This window comes from Oncorhynchus clarkii, chromosome 19 (genome assembly GCF_045791955.1).
Source record: "Oncorhynchus clarkii lewisi isolate Uvic-CL-2024 chromosome 19, UVic_Ocla_1.0, whole genome shotgun sequence".
Lineage (NCBI taxonomy): Eukaryota > Metazoa > Chordata > Actinopteri > Salmoniformes > Salmonidae > Oncorhynchus > Oncorhynchus clarkii.
In genome coordinates this window covers 64603889-64621455 of record NC_092165.1, presented here as the reverse complement: position 1 = coordinate 64621455, position 17567 = coordinate 64603889, and the positions used below count along the sequence as shown (strand labels likewise).

The 17567-nt window shown below is 44.9% G+C and overlaps 1 protein-coding gene across 1 annotated transcript in view; it reads left to right on the top strand.

Moving 5' to 3' along the window:
* The window catches only part of LOC139374409 (solute carrier family 4 member 11), a 70955-nt gene extending 69581 nt beyond the window's left edge, over nucleotides 1-1374 (top strand). The window contains exon 16 of the mRNA XM_071115462.1: nucleotides 1308-1374. Coding sequence (XP_070971563.1) covers nucleotides 1308-1374 — 67 coding nt within the window. The remainder of the gene's footprint in view (nucleotides 1-1307) is intronic.
* The last annotated feature ends 16193 nt before the right edge of the window (nucleotides 1375-17567 follow it).

Genomic DNA, 17567 nt, shown 5'->3' with positions numbered 1-17567 from the left:
AAGATCCACAACATTTATTCCATGGGACAAAACTAGGTCCAGAGTATGACTGTGGCAGTGAGTAGGTCCAGAGACATGTTGGACAAAACCCACTGAGTCGATGATGGCTCCGAAAGCCTTTTGGACTGGGTCTGTGGACTTTTCCATGTGAATATTAAAATCAGCAAAAATGTGAATATTATCTGCTATGACTACTTCACACTCACCCTCCGATGTCTTTCCTGTTAGCTAGTGATAACTAGTGATAGCTAGTGATAACTAGTGATAGCTAGTGATGCATGTCCTATTTGAAACATCACCATCTACTGTCAGCATTTACCTGACAGATTCAGGAGCTTGATACCCCCATTAAGGAAAAAGACTACAGTGGAACGTAATTCATTTGGCTTTTTATTTTCTTTCAGCTCATTTTGGAGTCAGAGTATAGTTTCAGTATAGTTTTAGTTTTTCAAATGTTTTCGTTAATTATTTTATTTAAGTTTACTAAATTGTTTTTCCAATTTTAGTTTTTATTTGAGTTTTTATTGACAAACATAACGTTGGAATGGGGTGCGAGATAAAGCACATATGTCCAGGCATCAAGTCTCACTACCACCAGCGTCGACATTGTGCCAAAAGTCCAACGTTAGAAATTGTATCTTACATGTTTTATTTAATTTGGGGGAGAATTGCCATATCTTTCAATTCTGTTTACATTATTTAACAGTTTTAACAAATGTATTTTCTAGTTAATGACATCACCAGCTGTTTTTCAAAGCGCCGGAAGTTCAAATGCAACCGCAACCAAATTGTCTGTCCCTTGTTGCCAGATGGCATAAAGGTGATACAGTACCCACTAACTGACTTCCCACTAACTGACTTCCCACTAACTGACTTCCCACTAACTGACTTCCCACTAACTGACTTCCCACTAACTGACTTCCCACTAACTGTCTTCCCACTAACTGTCTTCCCACTAACTGTCTTCCCACTAACTGACTTCCCACTAACTGACTTCCCACTAACTGACTTCCCACTAACTGACTTCCCACTAACTGACTTCCCACTAACTGACTTCCCACTAACTGACTTCCCACTAACTGACTTCCCACTAACTGACTTCCCACTAACTGACTTCCCACTAACTGACTTCCCACTAACTGACTTCCCACTAACTGACTTCCCACTAACTGACTTCCCACTAACTGACTTCCCACTAACTGACTTCTCACTAACTGACTTCTCACTAACTGACTTCTCACTAACTGACTTCCCACTAACTGACTTCCCACTAACTGACTTCCCACTAATTCTTCTTCCTGTTTCAGGAACTGTGTTCTTCCTCACATCATCGAGGCTAAATACCTGGATATCATGGACGCCCAACACATGTAACTACAGACGCAAGACAAAAACATTTAACAGACCAACACATGTAACTACAGACACAGACCAACACATGTAACTGCAGACACAGACCAACACATGTAACAGACCAACACATGTAACTGCAGACACAGACCAACACATGTAACAGACCAACACATGTAACAGACCAACACATGTAACAGACCAACACATGTAACTACAGACACAGACCAACACATGTAACAGACCAACACATGTAACTACAGACACAGACCAACACATGTAACAGAACAACACATGTAACAAACCAACACATGTAACTACAGACACAGACCAACACATGTAACAGACCAACACATGTAATAGACCAACATATGTAACTACAGACACAGACCAACACATGTAACAGACCAACATATGTAACTACAGACACAGACCAACACATGTAACAGACCAACACATGTAACTACAGACACAGACCAACACATGTAACAGACCAACACATGTAACTACAGACACAGACCAACACATGTAACAGACCAACACATGTAACTACAGACACAGACCAACACATGTAACAGACCAACACATGTAACTACAGACACAGACCAACACATGTAACAGACCAACACATGTAACTACAGACACAGACCAACACATGTAACAGACCAACACATGTAACTACAGACACAGACCAACACATGTAACAGACCAACACATGTAACTACAGACACAGACCAACACATGTAACAGACCAACACATGTAACTACAGACACAGACCAACACATGTAACAGACCAACACATGTAACTACAGACACAGACCAACACATGTAACAGACCAACACATGTAACTACAGACACAGACCAACACATGTAACAGACCAACACATGTAACTACAGACACAGACCAACACATGTAACAGACCAACACATGTAACTACAGACACAGACCAACACATGTAACAGACCAACACATGTAACTACAGACACAGACCAACACATGTAACAGACCAACACATGTAACTACAGACACAGACCAACACATGTAACAGACCAACACATGTAACTACAGACACAGACCAACACATGTAACAGACCAACACATGTAACTACAGACACAGACCAACACATGTAACAGACCAACACATGTAACTACAGACACAGACCAACACATGTAACAGACCAACACATGTAACTACAGACACAGACCAACACATGTAACAGACCAACACATGTAACTACAGACACAGACCAACACATGTAACAAACCAACACATGTAACTACAGACACAGACCAACACATGTAACAAACCAACACATGTATCTACAGACACAGACCAACACATGTAACACACCAAAACATGTAACAGCCCAACACATATAACAGACCAACACATGTAACTACAGACACAGACCAACACATGTAACAAACCAACACATGTATCTACAGACACAGACCAACACATGTAACAAACCAACACATGTAACAGCCCAACACATGTAACAGACCAACACATGTAACTACAGACACAGACCAACACATGTAACAAACCAACACATGTATCTACAGACACAGACCAACACATGTAACAAACCAACACATGTAACAAACCAACACAAGTAACTACAAACACAGACCAACACATGTAACAGACCAACACATGTAACTACAAACACAGACCAACACATGTAACTACAAACACAGACCAACACATGTAACAGACCAACACATGTAACTACAAACACAGACCAACACATGTAACTACAAACACAGACCAACACATGTAACAGACCAACACATGTAACTACAAACACAGACCAACACATGTAACTACAAACACAGACCAACACATGTAACTACAAACACAGACCAACACATGTAACAGACCAACACATGTAACTACGGACACAGACCAACACATGTAACTACAGACACAGACCAACATATGTAACAGACCAACACATGTAACAGACCAACACATGTAACTACAGACACAAACCAACACATGTAACAGACCAACACATGTAACTACAGACACAGACCAACACATGTAACAGACCAACACACGTAACAAACCAACACATGTAACTACGGACACAGACCAACACATGTAACTACAGACACAGACCAACACATGTAACAGACCAACACATGTAACAGACCAACACATGTAGATACAGACACAGACCAACACATGTAACAGACCAACACATGTAGATACAGACCAGCTCCTGGATAAAAGGACTGTGATTTGTTGTCATCCACACAGGTGAAGCACTGGAACAAAGGGATGGAGGGAGAGGTGAAAGAGAGAGAGAGAGAGGTGCCCATCAGGACCTTTATAAACAGACAGACCAGGTGTCTCCTCTCTCTACCAGCAGGAACAGGTCTGGACCAGCACCATGTGATCAAAAACCAGGACCAGAACTCTGTTCCACCTCTTCTCTCCACAGCATCTCACAACTCCAGTCCAGTGCCATAAAGCTCCATTCCTGCATTTGTATTATTCTCTGTTGTTGGTCTGGTTTGTTTATGTAAGGTTGTGCCATGACTGGCTTGGCAACATGTAGGACCACAGAGATTTGCCACAGTCTCCACCTAGTGCAGATTTCTCAGTGACTCTGATATGGTGCCAACATTTAGAAAAACACATTACTGAGTGGGAATGCAACAATTTGCATGCCTTCACACAGACACAACCTCTCTCCCTATCTATCACTCTCTCCCTATCTATCCCTCTCTCGCTCCCTCTCTCTCTCACTCTCTTGCCCTGTGTGTGTCTCTCTCTCGCCCTGTCGCTCTCTCTCTCTCGCCCTGTCTCTCACCCTGTCTCTCTTTCTTGCCCTGTCTCTATCTCCCTCTCTTTCTCTCTCTCCCTATCTCTCACTCTCTCCCTATCTATCACTCTCTCCCTATCGCTCTCCCTTTCTCTCTCTCTTTCGCCCTGTCTCTCTCTCTAGCGCTGTCTCTCTCTCTCGCCCTGTGTCTCTCTTGCCCTGTGTCTCTCTCTAGCGCTGTGTCTCTCTCTTGCCCTGTCTCTCTCTCCCTCTCTCACCCTGTCTCTCTCTCCCTCTCACTCCCTGTCTCTCTCTCCCTCTCACTCCCTGTCTCTCTCTCCCTCTCACTCCCTGTCTCTCTCTCCCTCTCACACCCTGTCTCTCTCTCCCTCTCACGCCCTGTCTCTCTCTCCCTCTCACGCCCTGTCTCTCTCTCCCTCTCACGCCCTGTCTCTCTCTCCCCCTCTCTCCCCCCTCCCCCCCTCCCTTAAGATAAGTCATATTTATGTAAGGCGACACCACAGAACAAAATGATAGTTTAACATTGATTTGATTGTGAATACAGTATATATCATAGCAATATACACATGTTTTATATGTTTTAAGAAAGGTTTATTTTGATAAATAATAACGATGTGGATCTCATCAATATTAATGTATGTGCTCATTTGTTCCTGACTTTGAAGGAGTAATATGAGCCTGTCTTGATGTTTTACAAATATATATTTTTTTACAAATGTTTTTAATATCTGTTTACCTTTCCTTCTTACATATTGCATCTGTGTTTACTAGACCAGCAAGACCATGGAAAACAGTTCCCCAATAACTTACTGTAATTGGGATGGCAGATAGCCTAGTGGTTAGAGCGTTGGGCCAGTAACCCGAAAGGTTGACAATAACTTACTGTAATTGGGGTGGCAGATAGCCTAGTGGTTAGAGCGTTGGGCCAGTAACCCGAAAGGTTAACAATAACTTACTGTAATATTTTATTTTACATGAGACATTCCTAATTGCAGAGAAGACTGCCATTGGTTTGCTAGTGATCATGTCTTGGAATTAATTGACGGAGAACAGAACTTCCGCAACATTACTTTTGTACCTGCTGGCGGAGCTGGAGTAACACAGCCTTGGGAAGGAAGTAACACAGCCTTGGGAAGGAAGTAACACAGCCTTGGGAAGGAAGTAACACAGCCTTGGGAGGGAAGTAACACAGCCCTGGGAAGGAAGTAACACAGCCCTGGGAAGGAAGTAACACAGCCTTGGGAGGGAAGTAACACATCCTTGGGAGGGAAGTAACACAGCATTGGGAAGGAAGTAACACAGCCCTGGGAGGGAAGTAACACAGCCCTGGGAGGGAAGTAACACAGCCCTGGGAAGGAAGTAACACAGCCCTGGGAGGGAAGTAACACAGCCCTGGGATGGAAGTAACACAGCCTTGGAAAGGAAGTAACACAGCCTTGGGAAGGAAGTAACACAGCCCTGGGAGGGAAGTAACACAGCCCTGGGAGGGAAGTAACACAGCCCTGGGAGGGAAGTAACACAGCCTTGGGAGGGAAGTAACACAGCCTTGGGAAGGAAGTAACACAGCCCTGGGAAGGAAGTAACACAGCCCTGGGAAGGAAGTAACACAGCCCTGGGAGGGAAGTAACACAGCCCTGGTAGGGAAGTAACAGCTGGCGAGAAGTTTACAATATCTGTCTTATCTCCATGTTTCTGGTTTGTAACGCTCATTACTTTCAACACATTTCAGACATCATTTCATGTTTGTGTCGATTTGAATTGTTAATGCTATAGGTTTGAAATGTATGAAAATGAACCATGCATCAACATCACAATGCTGCGTAACCACTGTATTTTACCTTACAATCTTAATGGGACTACAATGGATGACATTATAGCTAAATTGACCATCATTTTCATCTCTCTTAAAATGGCAATGTAGTAGGATATCTTTCCCACCATTTTCAATTACTATTCATACTTAGCCAATCAGGTGCTCCAGCTGTCCTTTGTATTTACATATTCCACCTTTATTTAACCAGGGAGGCTAGTTGACCTTTATTTAACCAGGGAGGCTAGTTGACCTTTATTTAACCAGGGAGGCTAGTTGACCTTTATTTAACCAGGGAGGCTAGTTGAGAACAAGTTCTCATTTACATCTGCGACCTGGCCAAGATAAAACAAAGCAGTTCAACACATACAACAACACAGAGTTACACATGGAATAAACAAACATACAATCAATAATACAGTAGAAAATCTATATACAGCATGTGCAAATGAGGTAGGATAAGGGAGGTAAGGCAACAAATAGGCCATAGTGGCAAGGTAATTACAATATAGCAATTAAACACTGGAATGGCAGATGTGCAGAAGATGAATGTGCAAGTAGAGATACTGGGGTGCAAAGGAGCAAGATAAGTAAATACATACAGTATGGGGATTAGCTAGTTGGATGGGCTATTTACAGATGGGCTATGTACAGGTGCAGTGATCTGTGAGCTGCTCTGACAGCTGGTGCTTAAAGTTAGTGTGGGAGATATGAGTCTCCAGCTTCAGTGATTTTTTTGCAGTTCGTTCCAGTCATTGGCAGCAGAGAATTGGAAGGAAAGGCGGCCAAAGGAGGAATTGGCTTTGGGGGTGACCAGTGAGATATACCTGCTGGAGTGCGTGCTACGGGTGGGTGCTGCTATGGTGACCAGTGAGTTGAGATAAGGCGGGGCTTTACCTAGCAAAGACTTATAGATGACCTGGAGCCAACGGGTTTGGTGACGAGTATGAAGCAAGGGCCAGCCAACGAGAGCGTACAGGTCGCAGTGGTGGGTAGTACATGGGGCTGTGGTGACAAAATGCATGGCACTGTGATAGATTACATCCAGTTTGCTGAGTAGAGTGTTGGAGGCTATTTTGTAAATGAGCTCGCTGAAGTCCAGGATCGGCAGGAGAGTCAGTTTTACGAGGGTATGTTTGGCAGCATGAGTGAAGGATGCTTTGTTGCGAAATAGGAGCTGATTCTAGATTTAATTTTGGATTGGAGATGCTTAATATGAGTCTGGAAGGAGAGTTTACTGTCTAACCAGACATAAGTATTTGTAGTTGTCCACGTATTCTAAGTCAGAGCCGTCCAGAGTAGTGATGCGGGCAGGTGCGGGCAGTGATCGATTGAATAGCAAGCATTTAGTTTTACTTGCATTTAAGAGCAGTTGGAGGCCACGGAAGGAGAGTTGTACGGCATTGAAGCTCGTCTGGAGGTTAGTTAAAACAGTGTCCAAAGAAGGGCCAGAAGTATACAGATTGGTGTCGTCTGCGTAGAGGTGGATCAGAGAATCACCAGCAGCAAGAGCAACATCATTGATGTATACAGAGAAGAGAGTCGACCCGAGAATTGAACCCTGTGGCACCCCCATAGAGACTGCCAGAGGACCGGACAACATGCCCTCCGATATGACACACTGAACTCTGTCTGCAGAGTAGTTGGTGAACCAGGCGAGGCAGTCATTTGAGAAACCAAGGCTGTTGAGTAATGCACAGTGATGTCTCTTATCGATGGCGGTTATGATATCATTTAGGGCCTTGAGCGTGGCTGAGGTGCACCCATGACCAGCTCTGAATCCAGATTGCATAGCATAATCTGTTTGTTAGCTTGACTTTTGAAGACCTTAGAAAGGCAGGGTAGGATAGATATACAGTGCCTTGCGAAAGTATTCGGCCCCCTTGAACTTTGCGACCTTTTGCCACATTTCAGGCTTCAAACATAAAGATATAAAACTGTATTTTTTTGTGAAGAATCAACAACAAGTGGGACACAATCATGAAGTGGAACGACATTTATTGGATATTTCAAACTTTTTTAACAAATCAAAAACTGAAAAATTGGGCGTGCAAAATTATTCAGCCCCTTTACTTTCAGTGCAGCAAACTCTCTCCAGAAGTTCAGTGAGGATCTCTGAATGATCCAATGTTGACCTAAATTACTAATGATGATAAATACAATCCACCTGTGTGTAATCAAGTCTCCGTAGAAATGCACCTGCACTGTGATAGTCTCAGAGGTCCGTTAAAAGCGCAGAGAGCATCATGAAGAACAAGGAACACACCAGGCAGGTCCGAGATCCTGTTGTGAAGAAGTTTAAAGCCGGATTTGGATACAAAAATATTTCCCAAGCTTTAAACATCCCAAGGAGCACTGTGCAAGCGATAATATTGAAATGGAAGGAGTATCAGACCACTGCAAATCTACCAAGACCTGGCTGTCCCTCTAAACTTTCAGCTCATACAAGGAGAAGACTGATCAGAGATGCAGCCAAGAGGCCCATGATCACTCTGGATGAACTGCAGAGATCTACAGCTGAGGTGGGAGACTCTGTCCATAGGACAACAATCAGTCGTATATTTCACAAATCTGGCCTTTATGGAAGAGTGGCAAGAAGAAAGCCATTTCTTAAAGATATCCATAAAAAGTGTTGTTTAAAGTTTGCCACAAGCCACCTGGGAGACACACCAAACATTTGGAAGAAGGTGCTCTGGTCAGATGAAACTAAAATTGAACTTTTTGGCAACAATGCAAAACGTTATGTTTGGCGTAAAAGCAACACAGCTCATCACTCTGAACACACCATCCCCACTGTCAAACATGGTGGTGGCAGCATCATGGTTTGGGCCTGCTTTTCTTCAGCAGGGACAGGGAAGATGGTTAAAATTGATGGGAAGATGGATGGAGCCAAATACAGGACCATTCTGGAAGAAAACCTGATGGAGTCTGCAAAAGACCTGAGACTGGGACGGAGATTTGTCTTCCAACAAGACAATGATCCAAAACATAAAGCAAAATCTACAATGGAATGGTTCAAAAATAAACATATCCAGGTGTTAGAATGGCCAAGTCAAAGTCCAGACCTGAATCCATTCGAGAATCTGTGGAAAGAACTGAAAACTGCTGTTCACAAATGCTCTCCATCCAACCTCACTGAGCTCGAGCTGTTTTGCAAGGAGGAATGGGAAAAAATGTCAGTCTCTCGATTTGCAAAACTGATAGAGACATACCCCAAGCGACTTACAGCTGTAATCGCAGCAAAAGGTGGCGCTACAAAGTATTAATTTAAGGGGGCTGAATCATTTTGCACGCCCAATTTTTCAGTTTTTGATTTGTTAAAAAAGTTTGAAATATCCAATAAATGTCGTTCCACTTCATGATTGTGTCCCACTTGTTGTTGATTCTTCACAAAAAAATACAGTTTTATATCTTTATGTTTGAAGCCTGAAATGTGGCAAAAGGTCGCAAAGTTCAAGGCACTTTATATAGGTCTGTAGCAGTTTGGGTCTAGAGTGTCTCCCCCTTTGAAGAGGGTGAGGTTCGTGGCTGCTTTCCAATCTTTGGGAATCACAGGCTAGTAATAGGGGTTGCAACAATTTCTGCAGATAATTTTAGAAAGAGAGGGTCCAGATTGTCTAGCCCGGCTGATTTGTAGGGGTCCAGATCTGGCAGCTCTTTCAGAACATCAGCTATCTGGATTTGGGTGAAGGAGAAATGGGGGAGGCTTGGGCGAGTTGCTGTGGGGGGTGCAGGGCAGTTGACCGGGGTAGGGGTAGCCAAGTGGAAAGTATGGCCAGCCATAGAAAAATGCTTATTGAAATACTAAATTTTAGTGGATTTATCGGTGGTGACAATGTTTCCTAGTCTCAGTGCAGTGGGCAGCTGGGAGGAGGTGCTCTTATTCTTTCTGGACTTTACCGTGTCCCAGAACTTTTTTGAGTTTGTGCTGCAGGGATGCAAATTTCTGTTTGAAAAAGCTAGCCTTAGCTTTCCTAACTGCCTGTGTATATTGGTTCCTAACTTCCCTGAAAAGTTGCATATCACGGGGGCTATTCGATGCTAATGTATTACGCCACAGGATGTTTTTGTGCTGGTCAAGGGCAGTCAGGTCTGGAGTGAACCAAGGGCTGTATCTGTTCCTGGTTCCATATTTTTTGAATGGGGCATGCTTATTTAAGATGGTGAGGAAGGCACTTTTAAAGAATAACCAGGCATCCTCTACTTTCGGGATGAGGTCAATGTCATTCCAGGATACCCCGGCCAGGTTGATTAGAAAGGCCTGCTCGCAGAAGTGTTTTAGGGAGCGTTTGACAGTGATGAGGGGTGGTTATTTGACAGCAGACCCATTACGGATGCAGGCAATGAGGAAGTGATCGCTGAGATCTTGGTTGAAAACAGCAGAGGTGTATTTGGAGGGCAAGTTAGTTAGGATGACATCTACGAGGGTGCCCATGTTTACGGATTTGGGGTTGTACCTGGTAGGTTCATTGATAATTTGTGTGAGATTGAGGACTTCAAGCTTAGATTGTAGGACGGTTGGGGTGTTAAGCATGTCCCAGTTTAGGTCACCTAGCAACACGAGCTCAGAAGACAGATGAGGGGCAATCAATTCACAGATGGTGTTGAGGGCACAGCTGGGGGCAGAGGGTGGTCTATAGCAAGCGGCAACGGTGAGAGACTTGTTTCTGGAAAGGTGGATTTTTAGAAGTAGAAGCTTGAATTGTTTGGGCACAGACCTGGATAGTAAGACAGAACTAAGGCTATCTCTGCAGTAGATTGCAACTCCGCCCCCTTTGGCAGTTCTATCTTGTCGGAAAATGTCATATTTAGGGATGGAAATTTCAGGGTTTTCGGTGGTTTTCCTAAGCCAGGATGCAGACACGGCTAGAACATCCGGGTTGGCAGAGTGTGCTAAAGCAGTGAATAAAACAAACTTAGAAACCTCCTCCCTAAGGTTAACATGCATGAAACCAAGGCTTTTACGGTTACAGAAGTCAACAAATGAGAGCGCCTGGGGAATAGGAGCTAGGCACTGCAGGGCCTGGATTCACCTCTACATCACCAGAGGAATAGAGGAGTAGGTTTAGGGTACGGCTAAAAGCTATGAGAATTGGTCGTCTAGAACGTCCGGAACAGAGAGTAAAAGGAGGTTTCTGGGTGCGATAGAATAGATTCCAGGCATAATGTACAGACAAAGGTATGGTAGGATGTGAGTACATGGGAGGTAAAACCTAGGTATTGAGTGATGATGAAAGAGATTTTGTCTCTAGAAACATTTAAACCAGCTGATGTCACCGCATGTTGTGGGAGGTAGAACTAAAGTGTTGGTTTAGGCATATTGAGCAGGGCTAGAGCCTTTCAAAGCACTTCATTGCTACAGACGTGAGTGCTACGGGTCGGTAGTCATTTTGGCAGGTTACCTTAGTGTTCTTGGGCACAGGGACTGTGATGGTCTGCTTAAAACATGTTGGTATACAGACTCATACAGGGAGAGGTTGGAAATGTCAGTGAAGACACTTGCCAGTTGGTTAGCGCATGCTCACAGCACACGTCCTGGTAATCCGTCTGGCCCCGCAGCCTTGTGTATGTTGACCTGTTTATTAAATGTCTTACTCAGGTCGGCTACGGAGAGCATGATCACACAGTCGTCCGGAACAGTTATGATGTCCCAGTTTATCTATCCTGCTGTCCAAGTTTACCATGCACAAAATGAAAATGTGGTTTTGGCTCATTGCACACAAATTGTCTCCTGTGATTATGATATCTACATTTCTCATTTTTGTGTGATTAGGAAACATCATGAAGATTTCAGAAATGTGTTAGGCTAATATGTTGGATAGACAGGGGCGCCACTTTAACTGGCGACAGGGGGGACTTGACCCCACCACATTCTAAAATTTCATTTTTGTCTTTGCACATTTTATCATTGCACATAAGCGGCATCAGTATGCTTTAGGACCATGCGGATGCCTCAGAGCGGCGTTTCATATGGGCTGGATTTAGGACCTCACAGTCACCACTGAGGGTGCGGACAGTCTGTGTGAAAGCAAAACTTCTGAAAGGCAAGGTGCTGCTGTCTGCAAATGCTGTCTCTGTCTGTGTTGCGCTTTTTCTCAGAGTAAAAGCAAGCAGAGGCTACTATTTATTTGACTGATATAGCTGGCAAGGTAAATGCTGTTTGACTTAACAGAAAAAATGATTTATTCCTGAACTATACTTGCGTACTATTGTTTGTACAGATGAACGTGGTACACTTCAGGCATTTGGAAATTGCTCTCAAGGATGAACCAGACTTATGGGGGTCTACAATTTTTTTTCTGTGGTCTTGGCTGATTTCTTTTGATTTTCCCATGATGTCAAGCAAAGAGGTACTGAGTTTGAAGGTAGGCCTTGAAATACATCCACAGGTACACCTCCAATTGACTCAAATGATGTCAATTAGCCCATCAGATGCTTCTAAAGCCATGACATAATTTTATGGAATTTTCCAAGCTGTTTAAAGGAACAGTAAACTTAGTGTATGTAAACTTCTGACCCACTGGAATTGTGATACAGTGAAACAATTGTTGGAAAAATGACTTGTGTCATGCACAAAGTAGATGTCCTAACCGACTTGCCAAAACTATAGTTTGTTAACAAGAAATTTGTGGAGTGGTTGAAAAACGAGATTTAATGACGCCAACCTAAGTGTATGTAAACTTCCGAATTCAACTGTAAATGTACACCAAGGTAATTATTTGTCATGCCTCTTCCAAGCAGGATCAGATGGTGACAGGGGTCTCAGCAGGGTCAGATAGCCAGGGGAGACCAGTCTGTGATGGTGCTGAGGTCAGGCAGTCAGGGGGAGACCAGTCTGTGATGGTGCTGAGGTCAGGCAGTCAGGAGGAGACCAGTCTGTGATGGTGCTGAGGTCAGGCAGTCAGGGGGAGACCAGTCTGTGATGGTGCTGAGGTCAGGCTGTCAGGGGGAGACCAGTCTGTGATGGTGCTGAGGTCAGGCAGTCAGGGGGAGACCAGTCTGTGATGGTGCTGAGGTCAGGCAGTCAGGGGGAGACCAGTCTGTGATGGTGCTGAGGTCAGGCAGTCAGGGGGAGACCAGTCTGTGATGGTGCTGAGGTCAGGCAGTCAGGGAGGGGGAGACCAGTCTGTGATGGTGCTGAGGTCAGGCAGTCAGGGGGAGACCAGTCTGTGATGGTGCTGAGGTCAGGCAGTCAGGGGGAGACCAGTCTGTGATGGTGCTGAGGTCAGGCAGTCAGGAGGAGACCAGTCTGTGATGGTGCTGAGGTCAGGCAGTCAGGGGGAGACCAGTCTGTGATGGTGCTGAGGTCAGGCAGTCAGGGGGAGACCAGTCTGTGATGGTTCTGAGGTCAGGCAGTCAGGGGGAGACCAGTCTGTGATTGTTCTGAGGTCAGGCAGTCAGGGGGAGACCAGTCTGTGATGGTTCTGAGGTCAGGCAGTCAGGGGGAGACCAGTCTGTGATGGTGCTGAGGTCAGGCAGTCAGGGGGAGACCAGTCTGTGATGGTGCTGAGGTCAGGCAGTCAGGAGGAGACCAGTCTGTGATGGTGCTGAGGTCAGGCAGTCTTATAAACCTCAAATTGTTTTCCAAACTGTATCAAAGGTTGATAGAGGATTTTCCTGATGACACAAAACATGTCAAACAACAATGTGAGGAAGACCTGGGAAACACTATTGATGATGATGAATGGATACAGATATGTGTGAAGGACCAGTCATGTTCATATAATCTCAGACATAATTACTGCAGGTTAAGACCATCCATAAAACACACTACATGCCAGTGAAACTGAATATGATGCACTCAGAAATGTAATTCCTTGTGAAGGCTGGCTGAATTCTTACTTATTTTTTCTCAGCATGTCTACAGATTCTCACTGTTTTTCTTTGCTTAGAAATGTTGATACTGGAGACTGTTATCAGAAGATACTGTGTAACCTAACATTTATAGCAGCTAATAAATGCATTGTAATTAATTGGAAGGTTGGTTATCCTCCCACAAGGTCACAATGGACGGCAGAAATGTCAAGTTATATATCACTAGATTTAATTTATTACCAAATGAATGGTATACTGGGAAACTTTCATAAGGTATGGATGCCTTATATGGAATACTGTGTGAGAAAAGAGGTATGTATTGAAAACATGAGATTTTTTTTGTCCAGCAGTCGCAAATATACATATATTTTTTCAAGGCACACAAGACACCTGTCTGATTTGCGCCTGTCTCTGTAGACTGATCCATTGAGGAGGCCACGGGAAAGCCGAGGGGGAGGCCGCGGGGAGGCCACTGGGAGGCCCCGGGGAGGGGGAGGCTGCGGGGAGGGGGAGGCCGCGGGGAGGCCACTGGGAGGCCACCGGGAGGGGGAGGCCCCGGGGAGGGGGAGGCCGCGGGGAGGCCCCGGGGAGGGGGAGGCTGCGGGGAGGCCGCGGGGAGGGGGAGGCCGCGGGGAGGCCGCAGGGAGGGGGAGGCCACGGGGAGGAGGAGGCCACGGGGAGGAGGAGGCCACGGGGAGGCCGCGGGGAGGGGGAGGCCGCGGGGAGGGGGAGGCCGCGGGGAGGGGGAGGCCACGGGGAGGGGGAGGCCGCGGGATTGGGAGGCTGCGGGGATGGGGTGGCTGCGGGGAGGGGGAGGCCGCGGGGAGGAGAGGCCACGGGGATTCCACGGGGAGGGGGAGGCCACGGGGAGGCCGCAGGGAGGGGGAGGCCACGGGGAGGAGGAGGCCACGGGGAGGAGAAGGCCGCGGGGAGGGGAGGCCACGGGAAGCCACGGGGATTGGGAGGCCACGGGGAAGCCACGGGGATTGGGAGGCTGCAGGGAGGAGGAGGCCACGGGGAGGGGGAGGCTACGGGGAGGGGGAGGCCACGGGGAGGGGGAGGCTACGGGGAGGGGGAGGCTACGGGGAGGAGGAGGCCACGGGGAGGCCGCGGGGAGGGGAGGCCACGGGGAGGGGGAGGCCACGGGGAGGCCATTCAGAGACTTGTCTCGAAGCCACTCCTGTGTTGTCTTGGCTGTGTGCTTAGGGTCGTTGTCTTGTTGGAAGGTGAACCTTCGCCCCCGTCTGAGGTCCTGGGCGCTCTGGAACAGGTTTTCATCAAGGATCTCTCTGTACTTTGCTCCGTTTATCTTTCTTCTTTCTCTCGATCCTGACTAATCTCCCAGTCTCTGCCACTGAAAAACATCCCCACAGCATAATGCTGCCACCACCATGCTTCACCGTAGGGATTGTGCCAGGTTTCCTACAGCTGTAACGCTTGGCATTCAGGCCAAAGAGTTCAATCTTGCTTTCATCAGACCAGAGAATATTGTTTCTCGTGGACTAAGTCCTTTAGGTGCCTTTTGGCAAACTCCAAGTGGGCTGTCATGTGCCTTTTACTGAGGAGTGGCTTCCGTCTGGCCACTCTACCATAAAGGTCTGATTGGTGGAGTGCTGCAGAGATGGTTGTCCTTCTAGAAGCTTCTCCCATCTCCACAGAGGAACCCTAGAGCTCTAGAGTGACCATCGGATTCTTGGTCATCTCCCTGACCAAGGCCCTTCTCCCCTGATTGCTGAGTTTGGCCGGGTGGCCAACTCTAGGAAGAGTCTTGGTTTTTGGTCTGACATGCACTGTCAACTGTGGGACCTTATATAGACAGGTGTGTGCCTTTCCAAATCATGTCCAATCAATTGAATTTACCACACTTGGAATCCAATCAAGTTGTAGAAACATATCAAAGATGATCAGTGGAAACAGCATTCACCTGAGCTCAATTTAGAGTCTCATAGCAAAGAGTCTGAATACTTAAATAAGGTCTTTCAAGTTCTTTTCTTTGTAATACATTTGCAAAATTATTTGAAAAACACTTTTCACTTTTTCATTATGGGGTATTGTGATGTCATTATGGGGTATTGTGATGTCATTATGGGGTATTGTGATGTCATTATGGGGTATTGTGATGTCATTATGGGGTATTGTGATGTCATTATGGGGTATTGTGTGTAGATTGCTGAGGAAAAACATGTATTTAATCCATTTTAGAATAAGGCTGTAAGGTAACAAAATGCACTGTATCACCAGTAGTAGCCTACATTAATTCCCATAATTTCTAATCTGCAATGTTTGTTTGGTTGCGGTAATTTCTGTTAATGGTTTCAATATATTATTATTACAGTAATTTACCGTTCTCGTTGTCGGATTGGACACGTTTTGCAGAACTCACAACATACACTTATGAGAAACACGTTTTGGTTTATTTCATTCCATTTATGAGTTTTGTCAATTTATTGATAGTCTTTTGTTTGAAATGCTCCAGTCAATATTGGGTAAGGTCACACACCTGATTACGCATATAGAAGTAGGACTAGTCTACTTGGCCTGCTCACAAATGTAGGCCTATAAATGTGCCTATTTGGGGATGTCTGATAGTATTTCTGATTGTCTTAACTCACCACCACTAATGAACTGTGGAGCTTCTCAAAGTAATTTTTTCTTCACCTCAAACAGCAAGTAAACAAACTCTGCTTTTATTTAGAATCCGTTGAGAATGACAATTGTTCCTCAAAGTATTTGAACAATATTTCCAGCTCTCTCCCTTTCAATAACCACTCGGCACAGAGGGAACATGACATGCTCTGATCCAGTGGAAACGTCATAAAATACATAAATGAAATGAAACTGTTCCAGTAAAATGTACATATGAAAATCATAACTGGAACGCAGATTGGTAGAAATGGTAAGATAACTTGGCACTCCAAATGGAAAAGTAGAAATGGTAAGATAACTTGGCACTCCAAATGGAAAAGTAGAAATGGTAAGATAACTTGGCACTCCAAATGGAAAAGTAGAAATGGTAAGATAACTTGGCACTCCAAATGGAAAAGTAGAAATGGTAAGATAACTTGGCACTCCAAATGGAAAAGTAGAAATGGTAAGATAACTTGGCACTCCAAATGGAAAAGTAGAAATGGTAAGATAACTTGGCACTCCAAATGGAAAAGTAGAAATGGTAAGATAACTTGGCACTCCAAAATGGAAAAGTAGAAATGGTAAGATAACTTGGCACTCCAAATGGAAAAGTAGAAATGGTAAGATAACTTGGCACTCCAAATGGAAAAGTAGAAATGGTAAGATAACTTGGCACTCTAAATGGAAAAGTAGAAATGGTAAGATAACTTGGCACTCCAAATGGAAAAGTAGAAATGGTAAGATAACTTGGCACTCCAAATGGAAAAGTAGAAATGGTAAGATAACTTGGCACTCCAAATGGAAAAGTAGAAATGGTAAGATAACTTGGCACTAAGATGGTAACTTGGCACTCCAAATGGAAAAGTAGAAATGGTAAGATAACTTGGCACTCCAAATGGAAAAGTAGAAATGGTAAGATAACTTGGCACTCTAAATGGAAAAGGTTGCCGACCACTGGTGTAGCACTATACCGGCAACTTCAGGAGCCTAAGGGCAGAATACGCAAAGTCCAGCAGCCGGAAGAGGAAGGTCGGGAGCAGGGTTTTCTTTCTTCTGGTTAGGCTATCGTGATCTCTGGCTCCCTTGAGCCATTTGTGTGTCTTGATTATTTAATCAAACAGCATGCTTAAAGCATCAGACAAGTTCATTACATATAGCCTAGTTGA